Raw genomic sequence first — 22,070 nt, 5'->3', positions numbered from 1 at the left:
GTGTGTTCCTGGTTTCCCAGCACTTCCGCTGTGGTGCAATAGTAAGTGTGTGTGTGTGTGTGTGTGTGTGTGTGTGTGTGTGGTGACAAGTGTACTGCGATGGGGTTCATCATGTTCACTGCATGTAAGCATGAAGATGAGCACAATACACTACAGTTTTAACTTTATTCAACTTAATTATGTTTTTATTTTATTTTATTTTGTTTTTATTATTATATTATACTGTTTGCACCACATTTGCTCTGTATCCACAAATATCTTGTGGGTTTGTGTCTAAATCTACTTTAATATTAAAGCTGCATCAGGTAACTTTTATGCGAATAACATTTTTGTCATATTTGGTGAAACTTTCACGATATCCTGACGTTAGTACATGAGACAGATAAAATGTGAAATCCTGGTGCTCCTAATGGGATTTGTAAGAATCCACCGGGCCTGGACGAAAACAACCAATCCAAGTGTGAACCTATTGTAACGTCACCCGTTGGTTTGTGGAGTATCGTTTTTAAGTCTAGAGTATGGCAGCAGGAAACAATAGCGACCTGCCTGATCACACACAATCTCGTATTACAGATAAACTGAAATGATTTTATGAGAGATATCATAACGCAGTAACAGAATCTTGCTTTCTATTTGATCAGCATCAGCGTTGTCTAGTCTGACAGTTTGATCTGAGTTTCGTGCTCGACGGACTCGCTGAGAATGACCTGTCAATCATAAGGTAGCCACGCCCAAAAGCATATGTGGCTTTATCATCTATTTTACACTAAATTGGGCCGAAATTTACTAAATGAGAATCTTAATGTATGGTAGAAAACTTGAAACTAGAGATTGACACCATAAACTAGTTAGTAAACTGTTTAGTGAGCTCATAAATCAAGTGAGAAGTAATTTCTCTATTAGAGTGAATGTTATCGCTGTGTTATTGCCCCCTGCTGGCCTTTACAGAGAATGCAGGTTTTAAGACACCTTTCCGACCCGGAAGCTTTGTCCGTTATATACGCTGCCAATGGTTGAGTTTCATTCCCAAATCGTCAAATACCAACTAGGAAGAGACTCAACAATCAACTATCTTCAGTGTCTTTATATCTTTCTCGACTCTGATTGGTTGTTTTCATTCAGACCCGGTGGATTCTCGCAAATGCCGTTAAGAGCACTAAGAGGAGCCAGAGGAACTTGATTTTCCTGCCCATGACCTCCACTTACAACCTCTAACCACAATATTTCAAAATACTGTGCTTTTTGCTCTTATCTTATTGCTGTTGCCAGGTAACATAACTTTGCAGAGGACATTTTATTCAAAACAAGATAAGCTCATGAAATCTGATGATGTACGTCAATAAAAGTAGTCAACTGTTTGACTGAAAGACAGTAAAATATTGCATCAATAATTCAGCACTCTTAATGTGGTATTCTCTCTATTTTTTCTCTTTAAAAATATGTGTGGGACGATGTTGATTAGAGAATAAAGAATAAAGACACCCCACTTTAAATCTCCTGGAAGATGAGTAATGAGCCTGTTAGCCAGTAACTCGCTGTCACCATCTGTAACCATTAACGTAGCCGAGCAAAATCGGAGATAACCTCAGCTTTATTTTAAAAGTTTTAGTTTTTTTTATTCAGATCCCAGCTGCTTTTGATTTATAATCAAATAATATAATCCCACCAGAGCAAGAACGAGAGCCGGGGAACAAAATTGTCTCTGTGATCAAACAGTGATACGAAGGGACATCATCAGTGCTATAAAGAACATGAGCTCAAAGAGTAGATTAATGTATATGTAGCAGAATATCTTTGTAGTGCAGCAGCTCTTATCAAATAATTTGAAATAAACTTGCTCAGCATTGTGATTCTCCTCATCAATCATCAGTTATCCTGTCAGTCTGTGTGTCCGCTAGAGCTCACCTTGATTTCATCTCTCTGCAGGCTTCACTGGATGATGGTTTAAGCTTAAAATGCATGTTTCAGGAGAGGAGATGAAGCACTGGTGTGATGTATTCTTGACATTCCCAACCGGCATTGTAGTTCATATAATCACTTTAGAATAATGGTCATTATTTTACCCTTTTGTATTTTACCGCTTTGCTTAAAATGTGCAAACACTGAGAGAAAGAGAAAGCTAATTCTTATTAATTTGACTGTAAATTAAGAGAAATATTATCTTAAAACATGTCTAAAATCACCAAATTGATATAACTTTTAAAAATGAAATACAGTATTTCTAAAGACAAATACAAAAAAGTGAGTACTTTAACTGCAAGACTATTTGGAGATAAAGGAACCAGTCACAAATATGCTCAACATGAATAATGTGGGGTTGGTTATTTCCTCAATGCTATAAAACTTAATTCAACCCAAACGCCACCAACATCTCTGGAGGCACTGATGTGACGCTAGAATACATAACCTGTTGAAAGGAGCTCAGTGACAGGAATGTTTCACCCCGTTCCCACATTAACCCCTTCAGACCCGCCTTATGTTCCAAGGTTGTGAAAAATATAATAAGGACTTTTTCCCATCCTTAATGCAACCAGAAATGAGAATCAATAAAAAAAATGTTTTTAATCAAAACCCTTTAATTGTTATTTTTCTTGTCCATTTCAATGGACATCGGGTCCAAACAATTCTTAAAATACCAACATCATATGACAACATCATACCTATTTTTTGTCTGTTAAATGTTGCAAAAAGTAAAAAAGAAGCCCCTGTCAAGTGACGTCCATTGTAATGGACACAGGGTCTGAAGGGGTTAAGATGGTCTGACCTTTGAAGAAAACCAAAATATTGTCCTCAAATCCTTTCGGTTCTAGTGGAGCATAGATGACCAGCAATGACACAAATGTGGCTGCATTATATAATAAACCAGGAGGACCCTAGGTTACCTGCACTTTATGGTGTTTCTATAATCTCTATAAGTGTGGTTTCATAAGTAATCACGTCACTAGATCATCATTTAATGCTTGTGGCTCATCATCTTAGAGCTGAGTAATTCTGCATTTAGCAAAAGAAAACAACATTATTTTTTATGATTTGAGATTATTTGGATCTTTTATTGTTCTATATGTAAGATATAAGAATGTATATCCTGCTTCAGCAACAGTTTTTTCTTTTATATATATATTAATATCTACATATAGACAATGAACTGAAGTGATTAGATGATTAATCAATTAGTTGTTTAAAAGAAAATTAATTGGCAACTAATTTGATGATTAATCATTTATGTAAAATTTTCAAGGGAAAATACTAAACATTTGATGATTCCAGCTTCTCCAATGCCACGATTTACTCCTTATTCCTGTCATTCATTACTGTAAATTAAATATTTTTAATTGTTTAGAGGAGAAAAAAAAGCAATTTGAAGACATCACCTTGGGCTCTGGGTAATTACGATGGGCATTTCCTACTATCTACCAATGTTTTTATAAACCAAATGTAATCAATCAAACAATCAAGCAATGGAGAAAATAATCAGCAGATTCATCAATAAAGAAAACATCATTAGTTGCAGCCCTAATATCGATACCACACCACTTTAAAGCTTTAATCCTATTTTTTTCCTTACTGTAACATTTCTTCATATCTATTATTTACTACCAGCGAGAAATATTCTTTATATGGTGACACTTGCTCCTTCAAGAAGCAGATAAATAAACTCTGTATTTCAGCAGCAGCTTGCTGACGCCTTAAAACTCTGCGATCACTGTTCTGGATAGCTCTCTCAGATTTATACTTCTTCAGTCCTCCAAGGAATTTACAACTAAAGCTGCAAAGCAATGTACTTTTGTGCAGGCGTTTCCACCACAGATACCACAAGTCTGAGGAGGCGAGGAAGACATTAACAAAGAAGCCGCCAGAAATTAAAATGTCTGTAATTTGATAAATATCTATAGGTCCCCTTGCTTTCTCTGCCCTCGCTTTCTCTGCCGCCCTCACACAGAGTGCATTTCTACACAGTAAGCAAAGTCACAGCTACAAACATCATAAGCTGTTATTGTCAGGGTTAGTTGCTTAATGTGGAGCGTCTGTGAGAGGTCATTTCTCGCAGGATGAAAGGGTTGTCTGATAAATATGTGCTCTGTGCTGACATAATGTACTATGTTGCGCTGGGAGGCAGAGATAAAATGCTAAGTGAATTAGAAAAGCCTGTGTTAAGATGACAGAGCAGCAGAGCCAAACACCAGTACAAGTAGTTATCACGTCTTTATTGTTTATCATTTTAATTTCAGCAACATCAGACACATGTTCTCTGTCCTCTCCCGCCCCACAGATCCAATTCAGGCAAGAAAAGTGTTAGTCATCCTGCAGAAAACAGCTGACCATACTTGAAATGTCTATAAAGCACTACATTACTCTCATGTGCTAGAGGTTGTTTTGTTCATTTAGCATGCATGATAGCAATCACCACACAGAGACTTGGTTAGCTGCAGTGTAATTGCTCCTGGGTTCATGCTTATTCCTTTAGAAAATCTCCAACAGAGACATTTACTAGCAGCCTTTCAACTTTAACAAGCGCCACATTAGGTTTACACTCCCCAGCCGTGGAGACAAGCAAGTTACAGTCTCTGGACTATTAATCTCCTGCTTGAAATTTACTTTCTGCCAAGATTAATCAAGGCGTGGACACGCAGTCAATAAGAGGAGGCTATTTAGATAAGTGTAACCCATTATAATTACTTTAGAAGTCAGAGGCCTTAAGGTGTTGCAATTGATTCTGTTATCGCTGTTTTTTAATGTCAAGCACGTTTGCTATTTGGCTTGAATTTAAGAACTAAATGAACAGATTGTGGAGGCACATAAAGGCCTTTTACAGCACAAGAACACATAATTATTGACCTTTAAACTGAACAACTATGAGGGCAAGAATTCTGCCCGTGTTCAGCTGTGGACTGGTAAGTAAGGCTATAAAGGTTAGAAAAGGAAAGAGTTTTCAGGCTAAATTGTCACCATAGCTGCATGTGTGGAGAAGAGAGGGGGAAGGGCTGGCAAGCAGCCCGCAGTCAATATCATCATCATCATTTCATTAGACTTGCCTTACACAATGGGGACGTCAGTATCTATCAGGAAGCTAATGTGGCAGTGATTCCCAGGGGCGGGAGATATATTTGGCACATCAGGAAACCACTGACAAGACTCATGGATATATAAGAGAGAGAAGTAACGCAGCTGAGAAAGGATAAATGGATGAGCGACCTATTGTGTGCGAGAGAGGAAACTTTTCTCCCCTCAAAATATTCACAAACAACAACAAAAATAACACGTCCCTAGTACAAATACAATTAACGCACGCAAGAAAGAAAAGTCCAATGCAACGAGCCCAATAAACTTGATGGCCTTTTGTTTCATTTGAAATATTCTAATGGGTATTGAATCCTTTGTGTGTGTGCCAGGTGTGAAATGGAGGGTGAACAGACTAGTGCAGAGACAGACATTAAGTGTTTCACAGTCTGGTGTTCAGAGCCAAAGCCCACCCACCCACCAGAGACAGAAGCTACTGCAAAAACACTACTGCTCCAGCACCCTATTATTTTACTGGCCTGATCTCTTCTTGATCAAAGTTTAATTATGCTTGTAATTAGAATTGATGGAGATGCTGATTGTGGATGTAATACTACTAAATATTAATTTTATAGACAAAATCAGCTGTTCTTTCCATACTTTATCTATCATTACATACCAAATACAAACACTTAGCTCTGAAACATTTAGCTTTATACTGAATAGACTGACTGATATTTGTATAAACTGATTGGTTCAGTGGTTATGTTATGTGACCCACTTTGGGTGGGCATTCATAGTTACTAAACTGTGACAAACTATAGGATTTTATTTGCATTCAATTATTACAAAATTCTCCAGCACCTGCTTCCAAATTAGCCATGTCATTATGCTTTGGCACGTTTAACCTTCAATGATACTGCTGTCCATAGAGCAAAAAACTGCCCCCCCTCCCCCCTAAAAAAATATCCCTCTCCCTTTAGATGTGGCAAGAAGTCAAGGGTTATTATTTCTATTACTCCATTATATGAGTAGTTATTCCTTTAATTCTCTGTTCCCTGTAACTTTCAAAGCAGCCAGTGACACCGGGTCTGTAATGATTGCTGCACTGAAGCATGAAACAAAGAAAGCAGCGTCTGCCTGGTGGAGGATGGGGAGGAGAGCCACACCGAGACAGCCCAGTCCCTCTACGGCGGTGTCGAAATAAAACGCAGCCAGGCAGAGCCTTGAAATAGGCGCCTCAGAAAAAAAATGTTAAGAGAGCACAGTCTAATGCGTTTTATGATAAATATCTTAAAAGTGTGAGTAATGAGAGGAGTGAAGGAATTGGCAGGGGGTGCTCGTGAAATCTCAGCTGTGAGATGATCAGCCAATAAAAAGTCCCTCCAGGGTGATTAATCTGACCAATGGCTGGTGACAGCAGGTGGACTGGAAAGAGAAAAAGAAAGGCAAGGAAAGGAAAACATGCACGTTTACCCAAACTTGTCTCTTACCAAAGAGTTTTATATAGACAATATATTCTGTCACACTGTGAATTTTCCTCCATATATTCTACTTATTTTGCATATTTTTTTATTTTGTCTAAAGGTACCAGCAGAGGGACAGTTTTCTCATCTGTTAGCTGTCATTCTTTGGCAGAGACTGATGAACAGCCAGTGACAGAAACTGACTGTCTTTTAACCCCAATGTTTTATTTTGGGGGTCATGAAGTCCCATGGGCCCTCTTTACAAAACACAAAAACATCCTTAAAGGTCCATTGTGTTGGATTTAGTGGCATCTAGCTGTGTAGTTGCAGATTGCAACTCACTCGCTTCACCCCTGCTAATAAATGTTACACACTGGACCTTTAACTTTTGGTTTTATTACTTTGATACTTTATGATTTCATCCCAACATTTTGAATACAGTGTATTTTTATATGTTTTGTGTGATTAGTGTTGGCTAAACTTTCTAGCACTGCTCCCCCCAAACCCAAATAATGTGAGTAGTATATTTATTTGTTCATAATCTCTGACCTTGAAGTAACAACACTATGTGGGATGTCATACTCTCTTTTTGGCAAACAAAAGGAATATATATTTGCTGTAAAACTATGACATGTTTTCCTTTTTGGTGTAATAACATCATGTGAAGCATTTGTCCTCTTCATCATTGTGGCAAATGGAAGGCTTTATACCTAAATTCTTCTAAATCTTTTGGGTTTTAAAAAGGTCATAAGAAAAGAGAAACATTTGAAGGACTAAAACCAACTGCACATGAGTTAAGGTAAGTCTTCTCCAGTGTTGTTCGCCACACATATATATTTGTAAAGTTCAAATGTCCTTTTACAAACTGCAACAAATTGTGCCCACAGATGTTCTACAGCTCATGTCTTTATTAGTGCTGTGGATACAACAGTAATACTCTGCTAATGATGGCATGAAGTTAAAGTGCCTACATTGAATTTAACAAGGGATATCTCACCCCACTAATTCAGGAATGTACAATTGTTCAATAAATCGTATTACAGTAGCAAACACTGTCCATTTCATTGTTCAAGCAAAAAGTCTTAATGATACATAATCCCAGTTTCTCACATTGTTTTTCTCAACATAAAAGTGTGCCTATATGAGCATGTAAAGACAAACAAAATTTTGCATATTATAGTTTTACTCCACTTAACACGGTTATAATACAGACAATCATATCATGTCCATAGAATAAAAGCTGCCCCATGATCATGGTTTAGCATTGTGCTTTTTATCATTAATAAAGCACCGGCAGTAGCAGCCGCACTGCCAGTCATGCCTCCCACATATAGTCAAGTGTCTCGACAACATTCAGTCAGTGAATCACAATGACATTGCACAGTTACACAACATAGATTGCACTAAAGTTAAGGGCGGTAAGTTAAGTATTCTTATATAAACATCTGAATCCATCATCCATAAGGGAGAATAAGAGCTGTGTACATGTTCATAAATGTAACTCAACCCTTCTTTGGTTCACAAATACACTAAAAGACTTCAATGTTATTCAAAACATTGTGATATTATACAGTTTCCAAACAGGAAGGAGGATACATTACAAATGGAACAGAACAGCAGATAATCTATTCACAATTATAATATCTGGATATAAATAAAGTGATTCATCTATTACATACTATACTGTATGTTCGATTTACATATAGGATTTTCTCACTGTAAAACTAGGACACATTTGGCACAAAGGCAATGTAACAATACTATACACAATCTACACAAAAATCTCTAAAAACACAGGAATCAAGTACAGTACTTGTTACAATGACTGTGTTATATATTTCCACCTATGTAATATCAAAGGGAACAGCTAGGGTACAATGTGGCGGTGCATCTGGCTTGATAATTACATAGACGACATGGAGCACCAACAGTCAGTACATCATGTATATATTATGTATATTTATATATTTTACATTAATACTGTTTATGTCAATGCAATAAGGTTCCCTACATTGTGCTCTGTCACTTGTGAAAAAATATTTTGATCTCATTCTGTTTTATTACTGATCCTCATATAGTACAACAGTAAAATGACATTTTCTTATAGCTGCTATAGAAAGAATCATTCAAGTGCTCAGATATTCTTGTTATTTCATATTTACGTGCAAAGTAACCAGTGTTAATCTATTACGGTTTATTTCCACTTAACATACGCTTTTAGCAAGAATACCAGTGTGCTTTTGTGATTCTCTCAAGTTGTCACTCAGATAACCGTGTGCAAATGTTTTGAAAATATGTCATTGTAAAGACAGAAGAGACAGAGAAGGGACACACATGGCATATTATTTGTTTGTGCATTGCCAGAGAAAACCTGTAAGCAAAAAATGTCAACGTCTTTATGAGACAAAAGGGACATGAAGCCAAGCTCGAGGCTCCCCAGAAGTCGGAAAACACCAGTGTTTGGGGAGAAAAAGGGTGTGGGTGCTGCTCTTATAAGTCATTCCCCAGTCGCTCAATCTCCTCGATGAGGAAGTCGATGTCTGACCTGGTAGCAGCATGGTTGGAGATGACCATGCGGAAGAAGTTGACCTTGTCTCCTTGTGGCTGGTAGCCCACCATAGTCGTCCCAGACTCCATCATCAGTGCCTTGATCTTTGGGGCCACCTGTTGTGGACAACATACATACAGTGTTATGAATATGCATGCATAATTGTCTGTGACTTTACTGTATGAATCCTTCAAGCCAAGTAGGTGCTATACAAATCAATCTAAGAGGGCAGCGGAGCTGAAAATGCAGGCTTAAAAAAAAGCAGATTGATGAGTCATTACCTTGTGCAACCTCTCTCGCCTCTCTTCACCGTCAGGCAAGCCACGTAGGCTCGGTGGAAAATACCAGAAACACACATTAGTGTGCTGCGGCTGATAAGAGAAAATGGGAACAACATTTGTAATGAGTGCCGATAAAGCTGCCTTCTGTAATTTCAGCTTTTCTTGTCAACTTGTCAGCAATGTAAAATGGTCCAATCAATCCTAAAACCAAGATATTAAATATATTGTTGTAGTCATTTATCATAAAAGACAAACAGGTGTTTTGTAAAGCAGAAAAATCCAGATAAGAATAGTATAGACAGTTTTCCATTATTGCTGCATCATCTGATATCCAGTACAGTGAATATTTGGGTGGGTGTGGAAATAGTGATCTCACCTCCCCGTCGAACACCATCTGGTAGCCCTCTCTGTTCTTTATTTTATTGTAGAGGTACGCTGACAGATCCAGGCACTTGTCAATATGCTGTTCAAACCCGACTGTTCCCTTTAAGATAGATAAAAAACAAAAAACAAAACAAGAGTTGTCACCATCACATTCTAGATATGGCAGCACGGTTGATAGAGGCTTTGAACTGATATAATTCACACCTTTGCCTTCCACATAAGCCAGAACTTGAAGATGTCGACATGCCGTCCACACTGAATGGCCTTGTCACCTGTGTCGTATGTAACGTCGTACTGTTTATCTGGCTGGAAGAGGTAACCGGCAGACATGGAGTTGCAGCCTTGTAATAACCCCTGCAATGGACACAAGCATGTTAAAAAACATAAAGGTTACCAAACAGCAGAAAACAGCTGTCTGTGTCTATGTTTTGTATGTGCAGGAGCGGTATTGTGTGCAAGCAGCTCACCCTCTCTCTGACCAGAATGGCAGAGCACTGCAGCGGCACGCCCATCATTTTATGAGGGTTCCAGGTGACTGAGTTGGCCCTGCACAGATATTGAAACAGTAAACACAGCTCTGCGAGTGTGTGTGTGTGTGTGTGTGTGTGTGTGTGTGTGTGTGTGATCTAAGAAGACACTGAACCCCCCAGTTTTATTGAAATAACTGTGTGCATGAGCCTTTTGAAAGTAATGTGCAGAATAACATTTGCAGTCTGACTATAGATCTGAGATTGGTCACTATTTTGCACAGATTTTAAAGGGGGAACTCCAGTAATTGACTATTGTACGTCCATGAAGACAGGGTCTGTCTATCTCCCCGTCCTCTCTCTACTGTCCGCTATATAATAAAAGGATAAAATGTAAAAATAAAACTAAATAAAAAACCAATGAGAAAAAATTTATAAAAAACACCAGAGGCTACATTTCCCACAATGCAACTCGTTTAGCATCTACTGTATGTTAGACCCTCCCCGCCTAAGCCCATGCCAAGAGTAACCCTGATGACATCATTAGGTTTAGAATAACTCTGATGATGTCATATACAGACTGAGTAGTGTTCACTGAACCTGATGTGTAAAAATACCCATTTAAAAAAACCAACATGTTTTTCTGTGCATTAATTGTCGTTTATGTGTTTATATATGGCGTTCTTTTACCTCTCTACTCCATTCAGCTTGTGTCTGTGTTTCCTGGACATCAACAAACCTCCTCCCCACGCTCCCTGTAGAGGACACAGCACACGTGTAACAGTAAGGATGCTAAATGTCTATTACAGTGGCTTAACAGATGTTATTTGGTATTGAAAATGATCGTGAATCTCTTACGTCCACATGAAGCCACATGTTGTACTTTTCACAGATGTCTGCAATTTCATTGATGGGATCAAAGGCTCCGTAGACAGTGGTTCCAGCGGTGGCATTCACAAACATTGGAACATACCCCTGCAAACCAAAAACATCAAGAAAAAAAGACATTTGCTACAATTCTGGGCTGAATTCAAGTTGTTATGTTCATTCTCTCCGTGTGATTGTTGACATCAAAGAGTTGGGCTAAAACACATCTCAAATGATGCACTCGTATTGTTCCTTCCTCTTTCCAGTTTCTTCTAGTCTGCCCATCACTTTACCTTTTAAGGATTACTTCCAGGAGAGGTACTTTATACCAGAGGCCTGCATCACATGTGAGCAGACAGAAGCATTAACCTTACTGAAATAACCTCTCTGCTCCAGTACACACAAGTATATCCTTTGCTACAAGTAAACTCCGTGGCTCAGAGGAGTGTTTCCCGCTGTGTGGAGTCACTAATAGAAGCAAATAAATAAGTTGATGTCTGAGTCATTGATGCTGACATTCACCTTTTGTTTGGCCTCTATTACTTTGGCTTCCAAATCAGCAGGGATGACTCTCCCCCTGGGAAAGAAGAAGACACACAGTAATAAGTCATCCGGATATTTGATCTTTTACCCGACTGTCTGCACACAGGTCAAGTATAAAGCAAACCTCTCATCTGTTCTCAGAAGGATCAGGTTCTCTGTCCCAAAGCCCAGAGCTGCGCTGGCTTTCTTGATGGAATAGTGGCTCTGCAAGAACAAGCGTTCATCAGTCAGATACTGATATTAACTGTCAAATGTTATGTGATAAAAATGCTTATAAATGGTCAGATAACAATAATCAGTGATACAGAGTCAGACTAACATGCTCTGAGGTGAAGAGGATCAGTCTGGGTGCAGCTGCCATGCCTTTGGTCTTGACTTCAGGGAAGAACTTGTATCTGGCAATCATCACACTGTACATGTTGGAGATCGCTCCTCCTGTAGAAACCAACAGAGGTAGAGAGTAAGTACTGTATTAGAAGTACTTGTACTTTACTTGAGCAATTCTGTTTTAGTTTATTCTTATACGACACATATTTTGAAGGCAAGGATTTTACTTTTCACTCCACTACATTTATTTACGTAATCAACAAATAAATTACTATGGGTCCAGGGATCAACAGGGGTCCTTGAGTGGGTTGTACAACATAATAAGGAACAGAATATTTTAACTTTTTATTATGTCCTTTGGCAGGTGGAACTACAATGGAAGAGATAAGGTTTATTGTTTTTATTGATTGTAATTGTGACCCCAGTGTGATCATTGATTGACGATGAATACTTCAATATATTGAAATCTAAAAATAAGAAAATACTCATTAAGACAAAATACTCTCAAATTAGGTATCTGATCTACTGTAGGAATCCTCGACATGAAGGAGTTTGGGAACCCCTGGAATAAACTACCCAGTAGTATTTAAGGTGGTTAAATTTATCCTGAAATGCAGCATTCTGTATAATTTATTACACTTTTGACAACATTTTTATTGCATGACTTTTAATAGTAGAGTATTAAGAGTATTTCTACGCTGTGGTATTGCTACTTTTAAATAAAAGATTTAAGTGTTTCTGCCCTCATTGGTCTGATGAGATCTTTCAGTAGTGAAAAGATTGGTATCTGATAAAGTGTTGCAGAAGAGTTATTGAGCTCCTGTTCAATCGTGCGTTTGGCTCTCACCTGGAGAAAATATTCCATCGCCCTCTCCAACGGGCCAGCCAACGATCTCCCTCATCTTCTTCAGTGTCAGCTGCTCCATCAGCACAAAGACAGGGGCGATCTCATAGGTAAACCTGGAATAAACCGAAGGAAAAAATGTTTTAATATGTGATGAAAGAACATATAGTATATCTTACCTTTATATTTTGTGTATTAATTGAACAATTAGTATGTAAATAATTCAGTTTTCTCTTTATAATTTAATTCAAGTAAGATTCAGTTTCACCTACGGACTGCAGGAGGGATTGATTGGATCAATATGAAATACACTCATATTTAACAACATGCATTTGTATACTCTAATTGTGCAGCATGGTTACTGAGCGTGCTGCTCCCTCACTGAAAATGGAACAGATACAGCGTTATGTACACAGTCACACTTCAATGACAGCGCTTTCTTGTTGCTTTAGAAATGGCCTCTTGCTGCAATGAAATGAGACAGCATATGCCACACAGTCTTTAGCTCATTGATACAGCAATCTTCAAAATATGAACAATGTACCTTTCATGGGATTGAAAACATTAAAAACATTGAAGACATAATAAGAAAGGTCTGCTGTGTCACTCACAAAACAAAGTTGTTTCAGGTGCCTTTAATTTTCTCACTGCAGGACTGTTTTTCATGTTCTGTCCTCTCAAGTATATAATTTTTTCCACATTATCAAAGTACATTAAAAACCCTCTGCCTCAGAGAAAAGCACAGTCGATTTTGGAATTACAGTGCAGGCAGGCTCATCCATCTTTTCCTGACCAATATTCTTCTAATTACATAAGTATCTGTCTATTCATGCAAAGAAAGTAAATGAATCAGTGGAACATTACAGAATGTCGCATTGTGCCCCACAGCATCTCCAGCATACAGTAATATGGTGGAGGGAAAAAATAAACAAGTCAGATGCCACTTCGCAGATGTTGCACATTAATTTCACCGCATTCATTCATGCAGACAACGCTCACTCGTCCTGATTATGTAAGACCTGGATGTGATTGTCAGTCTATTAGTGTCAGTCAATATCTGCCAGGGGTAATTAGGGTTGATGGAGTAATTAATAAAGGTAAATTACAAGTATGTAAGCAACCTCCACCCTCTGGTTCAAGTCATCCTCGCTGATGTCGCCAATAACACACAAGCTACAGTTACAGTACTTCTTCGAGACGGGCTGTGGAAGACAGGCTGATGGCTGAACTAGGCTTTGAAAACATGTCAGTATAGTTGAGCCTTGTAGTAAAAGTGTTTAAACCTCTGTTACACTGCCAATAATTTGACCCTCAGAAGCTTCACTGTTGTGTACCAATAACAATGACAAAACACACTACAATAGAAACTATGATACCACTTTCTAATAGGGCAACCTTTATTAAGAGTTGTAACTATATAATTTATTGATCGATTATAAGCCATTAATAAGAAACTAAAATGGACAGATCCATTTTTTTCTGGCGTTTATACTTTCTATTTGTTAATAATGGCGTTATAAACATTAGTAACCCATTAATAGATGCTTAATAAGTTGTTAATAAATCAGTTTTGGACCAGATCTTTTATATATCTTTTCCAGATGATGTGTGGCTGTACACTCGAATCAGAGAAGGGATTTTTCACAACTTGGTAACCCATCATTTGTAACTAATAACTAAGAAACCCTTTACAGAGAGTGCACTTGTAGAAAGTAGCACTGAACTTATTGACAAAGTACTCCAACCAGTTACATCTATGAGCATCACAGAAACATTTTCATCTGTATATGTCATTGGACCTGAGACGTGTGGGAGGGATCTTGGACCACTAGGCCACCAACTTTTATCTCCTAAGTTAATGATTACACACTGAGCTACCAGTTTGTAAGGCACACTGTTACAATTAAAAGCAATCTAATAAAAGAAAACCCCTGTGACCCCCTCTCAATATAATGCAGTACAATACCTCTGCAAACTACCTTCTCCAGAATGACAACAGAAATGAATGAACAGCTCTCTGACACAGAGGCGTGATAAACATAAGAATGGGCTTATTGAAATGTCAAAACTCATTGTTGAGTCCCAGTAATGGCTGTTCATATTGTGCACAGATGGTCCAAGGGCCATGCCATGTCCCCTCCTGGCATTGTTATGTCACAGGAACTAGCACTAGATGAAACAAAGACAGCATGTAAACTGTGAATGCGAATCAATATGCAATTTAGTTTGCCTGCAGGGCTGAATTATGTGACCACAGCCTGAGAGCAGGCCAATGCTGACAATACTGTAGGGAGTAGCTGTACAAATGTCTTCTTTTGTGCTTTTCATTTTCTTTCTTGATTGACAATCTATTAGATTGTGCAGGGTATTCTTCAGCGAAAGACAATAATTACTGTATGTCACTAACTCTAACCGAGAGCCTCACTTGTACAAGGGCCATTTAAAAACAATGAGTACAAAAAAAGCTTTTAAAATAAAGCAAACCTGATGACTTTCAAACTGGATCTAATTCTTACTGCTTACATCTCTTGTTATCTGCATGACTGTGTTTGTGAAGTGCGAAGATTATTGTAAAACTTAACTGATCGATGTATCACAGTACTCACATGTTAGTGTTGGCCGTAGAGGTAAGCCACTCTCCTGCCAGCCCAACAATGTCTAATCCAGTGGACAGCTGGTTAAAGAACCTGGGGTGACCTGTGGTTGATAAAGAGACAACAAAGCAACATAATCTCCAGAAAACAATTAATCATATGAGAGTCTGAGAGAAAATGGCTTATCTGTAATCATTACACAGGCATGTAAGCTAATGAGAGTTATTGATTGCAGCCGGGGCCGCTCTGCGCCTTCAGGCCTCTTTGTTCTCACCTGTTCTCACTCCATATTTCAGGGTGTCCCTGCAGTCCACCAGGATCTGCTCCAGAGACTCGGGCTGGTCCGAGAGCTCCAGGTTGAAGCCCTCCATGCCCTCCAGGAGCTGGTGAGGGTGGTGGAAGTCCAGGACCTTGGTGGATCTGTCAAAGGTCTTCCGGACGTAGTTGGTGAGGATTTCCACAACCTCCAGCAAGAATTGCATGGTCTGCTCCTCTCCATTTTTGGCGGGCAGTAGATCTACAAAATAAAACACATCCATAAAGTCAGTGTTTTGTTTGTTTGTGTCTCTTCTGGTTACCCCAAACCCAAAGATTGCACTAGTGCTGAGAATTTGTCACAATTTATTGCTGAATTTCCTGTTACCTCAGCAAGTTACACTTATTTGACGCAAATTCACCAACCGTTGGGTTAAAAACAGCATTGAGTAATAAATACCAATCCACAAATGCAATACAGGTAGTTTCAAAAGAAATTGTTTCACTAGAGAATTATTTTACTTGCATTAACAATCTGATACATCAGCTTATCATTTACTTTTTCTTTATTATTTAAGCATTACTTAAATGTTTGGCTATTAAAAGCCATATTAAAAACAGTTCTACGTTTTAAATGTTATGTTAAGTGTATAATGTTCAAGTATAAATACAGATCATCTCCAGCCTACCTCTGGCGAACAGGTTGGAGAAGTCGGTCTCGGTGCGGCTGAAGCGCGCCTCTCCGCCGCTGTTATCGCAGGACAGCAGGTTCTTGGCTGCGCGCTCCTTGAAGGAACTCACAATCCTGCTCCTCTCCTCCAGACTGTTGTTCTTCTGCAAAAATCCTAAACGTTTACAAGAAGGAGAGGAGTCCGCAGAGTGATTACACTTGCCATACATGTTGAGAGCTGCAGCTTTTCTAATTCTTAAAAAAAAAATCCTTGTTGCTCTTCCAGGCCCACTAATAATTCTCCTCTCCCATCCCTGACTTTTATCTTCCTCTGTCTTTCTCCAGGGATCTACACTGTACTTTCTCTCTCTTTTTTTTTTTTTTTATGAGAAAAGGGACCCATCCTGCACAGGGAGTCCTATTTATGGGCGGAGGGCCCTGTGGGAGGTTGAGCTCGGTGACATCAGCACCAAACTCCAGCCAAGCAAAAACAAATCGCTGTCATGTAGAGGCTGTAAATTCTTATTAAAGCTCCTCCGACAGTGCGCACATCGGCGAGGAAGCAAACATGTAGCCGATGGCAACGCGGCACAAAGGCGCATTTGATAATAGATGTTGAATGTATCAGGAAAGCCAGTTGGGGAGGTTGTAGTCCACAGTAAATGTGACAGAATTAACACCAGTTATATTATATTATATTATATTATATTATATTATATTAATCCAACCAGAATAAAGTTTGGTTTTCGTTTTTTTCCTCCTTCTCATTGTGTTTTGCGGCTTTATGGGTAATTAAATGGACTTAATGAAACCAGCAGAACGTGTCGGGCAAAAAAATAGCAGAAAATTGTCCTGCGCACTGGTGCATGACGTCCACCATTATGGTAGATGTCAGTCCGTCTTCGGTTAGTGTGGCCTGAGACTGAAACACACTGAAATCGAGGAAATCCATCCTGCATAATTCCCCCTTTTACCTCAACTCAGGGATAAATTGGTGTTTTTTCGCAGTTGATATTCTTTGCATTTAAAAAAAAGGGGAAATATAAAATTTGTAATGTAATAATCTAAACAATATTGGTTAATCTAAATGGTTTCTCCTTGTTTCGATCATATTTCGTTCAGGAATCGGTGTAGTTTCCCAGTGAGCCGCGGGTGAAAGGATTGCAGGCCACAGGCTTTTAGTCATGTCACTAAAAACCATTCCTCCCTGACAATTCTTTTTTTTTTTGCATAATCATTCTTAAAAATAGAGCAAAAACGCGAACTTACCACATATCTTCATTCCCAGTTTTCTAGTACATCCATGAGCAACTCCACACCAAGCATCATAGCCTGAAACGATTTTAACAAACCAATTACAGGGCCTCACAGAAGCCTTAAAACATTTTTATCATATTTTTATTCTGAACAATTTAATGCTGCAAATATATGAAGAGACGTATGAAGTGGAGTGATGTCGCACACTGAAATAAAAATAGCCAGCCTTGGGTGTTTTGGGATTATTTAAACATTAAACCCTCACTCCCCGGGCACTCCTAGATCTGGATTAGCCTATTTCCACTCTATGTCACCGTTCATGACCTAGGCAAGGACTTAAAATTAATTAGCCGTTTGGATCCACGCCAGCCTAAAGATCTAATTGAGTGAAAAGATGCTGGTTGAAATGCGAGCATCAGTAGACATGAGCCGGCTGGCCAGTGACAGATAGAGAATTACTGCCTTATCAAGGGCTTCCAGCCAGAGAGGGGATGGGGGGCACCTTGGATGGGAAGCATAGACCAAATCCTCAAAAGCAGCAATTTAGGGGAGGAGGGGTGGGAGGAGGAGGAGGAGGATGGAGGATGGGGGGGGCAGTCCCATTCCCACATCCCAATTTAACCCTTGCTTTGGATCATTAGATAAATCATTGCCCTGCTCAGCTCATTGGACGCACTTTAACTCAGTCCTCACAATGATTTTCTCCGAGCCAGAGGAGATGAGATGGGCAACAAAGAGACAACAACAAAAAAAAGAGAGAGAGAAAAGAAAAGAAAAAGAAACAAGAAATGTGCTGACACACAGAATCCAGACCAGACTGTATATTTGCAGAGGTGCAGCTCGAAGGCTATTGACAATTTCTGCATGGGCCTAATATAATATAACCACACAGACAAAGCCATTCCAATAAATAAAATCAAACACTGCTGAGAATAAAACGATTCACGTTTATACAGAAATATAAATGCATGAGATTTTATTTTCCAAAAAAGGTAAAACTGACCAAACATCTGCACGTTTCTTGTGTCACAGGGATAAATCTACACCTGTAACATGATGTTAGACCAAAGGTTTATTTGTGAGCTCACAATGAAAAGGGACTGTCGTGGCTGTATAGCGTCTACAGTTCCCCCTTCATTGAAGGCTACAATGCTTAAGTGTGCCATTAGGGGCAATTTAGTATAGCTGAATTAACAGCCACTTCAGGGGCAATTTTTCCCATGCTTTTCCATACAGGCACTTTATTTTCAGCCGGAGCACATTAAGCCAAATAAATGGAGAGAATAAAAAGGAAAGACAGAAAAAAAAGAACATGAATGCATAACACACAATAATAATAATAATAATAATTGTATTTTTCTGCACATAAATATTCAGATCATTTAAATATCTAAGATGCCCCGGTGCTGCAGCCTCGGGCTTGCTGTGCAGGCTAATTGCCTCCAGTGTCTGATGTTAGGAGGACATCAGGCTCTGACAGCAGCATTCGTCTGTCACGCAGATGCCGGGAGGTCCGGATGGTTGAATGAAATGCAGCGGTGATTTGTGGCGAAGGAAGCCTCCTCAAATGGCAGCGGATTTTTTTCTTTTCTCCCCCACCACCCTCCCTCCCTCCCTTCTCTCTCTTTCCCTTCTCCCTCGATGAAAATGATTGATGACATTGCCCACAAAGTAAATAGCACGCGTGAAATAGCATTTTATCTGTGATGGACCTACTTGAGCCCGGTGGTCGTAAATTTGTCGAGTTGGGATCCGGTTCGCCGCCAGAGGAGGAGGGTGCAGACGCCGCCATCACTCCCGAGACCCTGTGCCAAAGTCCTCACCTCAAAAAGCCTGGTCACTTTTTTATTTTTTTCTTCTTCTTTTCTTTAAAGCTTCCCAAAATTCTGTCTTTATACTATGAAAGATGAAAAGTAAAAGCTCACTGGCAGGGAAACAGAAACACACCCGTGGAGAGTAACAGTATTTCAAATATGTGCCTCTTTTCTTTTAACATTAAGATGCTGAAGTTGGCGACACCGACCTGTAGACGACAAGGACACAGTCTGTCTCACAAGTTGAGATTCAATTAGTCGGCACAAGATTCAAAAAAAAAAAAAAAAAAAGCGGATGACAAGTTCAGGTATAAAAGATAAATAAAAACCCTCCGGTGCTTTAACCATTGGATAGCAACTGACAGGAGCACATTATTCCAGCATCATATCTTGATCTCTTGCTCAGGGTGGATGATGGGTAACAGCCGACACACAGCTTCATGTTTGTCATCATCATCACCATAAAAAGCACATCCCTAATTGTTCTAGCCAAGGCAATGAAGAACACAGCTGTCACATCATCAAAAACTGGCACACATATTGGATATCTGGAGGTAAGGCCATGTGCAACAACGCATGAAAAATGCAATTAAAAGACCACAAAGAGCAGATTGTGTTTTTTAGTTTAGCAAATTCATAATATGGCCTATAAGCTCATCAGTAGCCTGACTTTGGCTTCACCAGCTTGACAGATATCAGGTGATTATTGCAGGTTAAAGTGACCCACAGGAAAGGACGGCGTGCATCCCTCTTTCCAAACCACCAGCCGTAAATACTGAAGGCTAAATAGGAATTACACCTGTGCAACATAAACACACACACCTACACACACACATTCATATACAAACTACAGGGCCAATTCATGCCACTTAAGCCTGGTATTTTACAGGGCGTAAACCTTATAAAACACCTGTTAGAGCATCTCAATGACAAGAAGAGTTCGTCTAGTTTAGAATTGTTGGACCTCCACAAATGAATGAAGCCACTTACCGTGTTTATCCAGGTGAACAGGTGCAGTCCAGGGGAGAAACAAAAAAACAAAAAAACAAAAAAAGGAAAGTGAATTTACCACCAAATGAAGTCCTGGAGGACAGACTGCTGCGCTCTTTGGTTACACTCCCGAGAAGAAGAGAACAATAAAAATAAAACCCAGAGCTGAGCTTCAGTTCTCCGCTAGATCCCACCACACACAAGGTGACCTTGCTTTTGTTGAAGTGGGTTTGATTTGCTGATATTCAAAGCGAGCCTTGTCTGTTTATTGTCATTGCGCACGGATGAGTCACTGCGAGTCCCACTATACCTCCACCGGTGCTGCACATTAGTGGACCCGTCTGCAGGCGCTCTGCAGGTTGGACACTGAATGGCGCCGCTTTCGGCCCCTGAAGTGTGACTTTTTTTGTGTGTGTGGAAGTGTTGATGGTCTTCGGATCTATATAGCTCTGGTTTGAATCCTGGTCACGAACATGGACTTGAAGTTTGATGCTATGAGCAACACATTACGTGAGGAGGGATCAGGATCGAAGAGGGGAGGAGGGGGGAGAGATCGCTGGTTTTGTTCTTGTGGAAAAAAACAAGAGGACAACAGTAAAGAAAGCCCACAATCACGAGCCTAAATGCTCCTTTAATTGCTTTTATTTATTTATTTCTCCCCCTACCAATCCCATGAGGGATTTTCCGATCTCGGCATTATGAACTGAGATCAGTAGAAACATTTGCAGGTGATCTTAACGCCTACTTGTCATTAAATCTTGAGAACCCACCTGTCATAAACATCTTATTTACCCACTTTTTGTGCAGACAGGATGCTGTTTGAATGGTGAAGATGTAACCTACGACATCATGGCACACTGGAAGGACGAAAAGCCGAAATCCACAAGGTGGCAGTGAGAAACCAAGAATGACTCCTGCAGGAGCGGCGCACAAATGGGCCATTCCAGAAATACTCCATGAAGCTAATTATAAACCGAGCCATTAATCTGGAACATGTCACCATCATACATGAACACAGGGACACGAGTGGCACACACACACACACACACACACACACCCCCACACACACACACACACACACACACACACACACACACACACACACACACACACACACAAACCTTACAACCCATAAGTCTGTGGGAGATCTCTTATATCATGAATCTGATTAAAGGTCATTTTGTCAAGTTGTGACACTATAAAACACAAAACTCTACATTAAATATGAAAACAGTATCTGGAGTGTTTTCAGCACCGGACAGCTCCACAGCCCAGACTCCTCTACAGGCTGAATTATGGGCAAAATTGAGTTTCAGGCCCGCCTTGACATCCTTGTTTCTCCCTCTAGGGGCCCCAAGAATTGCTGTGTCTCAGTCAGGATTTGGCAGTTTCACTAAACATATAGTTATTTGGGGATAATGTAAGGCCAATACTAAATGATTAAATCAACAATATAGACTACATTCAGAGCAGGGCTCTTTTATAAGATGGTCCAGCTTCGTGTACAATCTTCTTAACAAATGCATTTCTGCTTGTCACACATCTACATGTCCTCTGCCAATACCTATCATGAGGTTTGTGTAAAGAACAGCTGCAAAGGAGTGGTGTAAAAAAAAAAAAAAAATACAACAAAAGATGTAAAAACCAAAGGGATAAAGGGGTGGGGTTGTTTTTCCAGCAGTAGCTGTATGAAACCGTCCACAAGATGGGGCATAATCCAAATGTAGAAAGAGAGAGAGAGAGAGAGAGAGAGAGAGAGAGAGAG

The 22,070-nt window shown here is 39.5% G+C and overlaps 1 protein-coding gene across 2 annotated transcripts; it reads right to left on the bottom strand.

The window, feature by feature from the left end:
* Positions 1-7,354: 7,354 nt before the first annotated feature.
* Positions 7,355-20,881, bottom strand: LOC127365859 (glutamate decarboxylase 1). Of its 2 annotated transcripts, XM_051404396.1 has the most exons (17): positions 20,306-20,881; positions 19,218-19,398; positions 17,514-17,576; positions 16,264-16,419; positions 15,594-15,836; positions 15,332-15,422; positions 12,729-12,841; positions 11,874-11,989; positions 11,679-11,758; positions 11,534-11,588; positions 11,003-11,119; positions 10,835-10,899; positions 10,145-10,223; positions 9,882-10,031; positions 9,670-9,777; positions 9,294-9,383; positions 7,355-9,128 (listed from the first exon to the last, which is right to left on the bottom strand). In XM_051404396.1, the coding sequence occupies exons 2-17, from the start codon at positions 19,291-19,293 to the stop codon at positions 8,955-8,957; spliced, it is 1,776 nt and encodes a 591-aa protein (XP_051260356.1). In that variant the 5' UTR covers positions 19,294-19,398; positions 20,306-20,881; the 3' UTR covers positions 7,355-8,954. The 2 variants fall into 2 exon arrangements, with proteins under 2 accessions (XP_051260356.1, XP_051260357.1); XM_051404397.1 differs by lacking the exon at positions 19,218-19,398.
* Positions 20,882-22,070: the final 1,189 nt, after the last annotated feature.

This window comes from Dicentrarchus labrax, unplaced genomic scaffold (assembly GCF_905237075.1).
Source record: "Dicentrarchus labrax unplaced genomic scaffold, dlabrax2021, whole genome shotgun sequence".
NCBI lineage: Eukaryota > Metazoa > Chordata > Actinopteri > Moronidae > Dicentrarchus > Dicentrarchus labrax.
The sequence above is the reverse complement of the archived record's forward strand: the minus strand, read 5'-3'. Positions and strand labels throughout refer to the sequence as shown.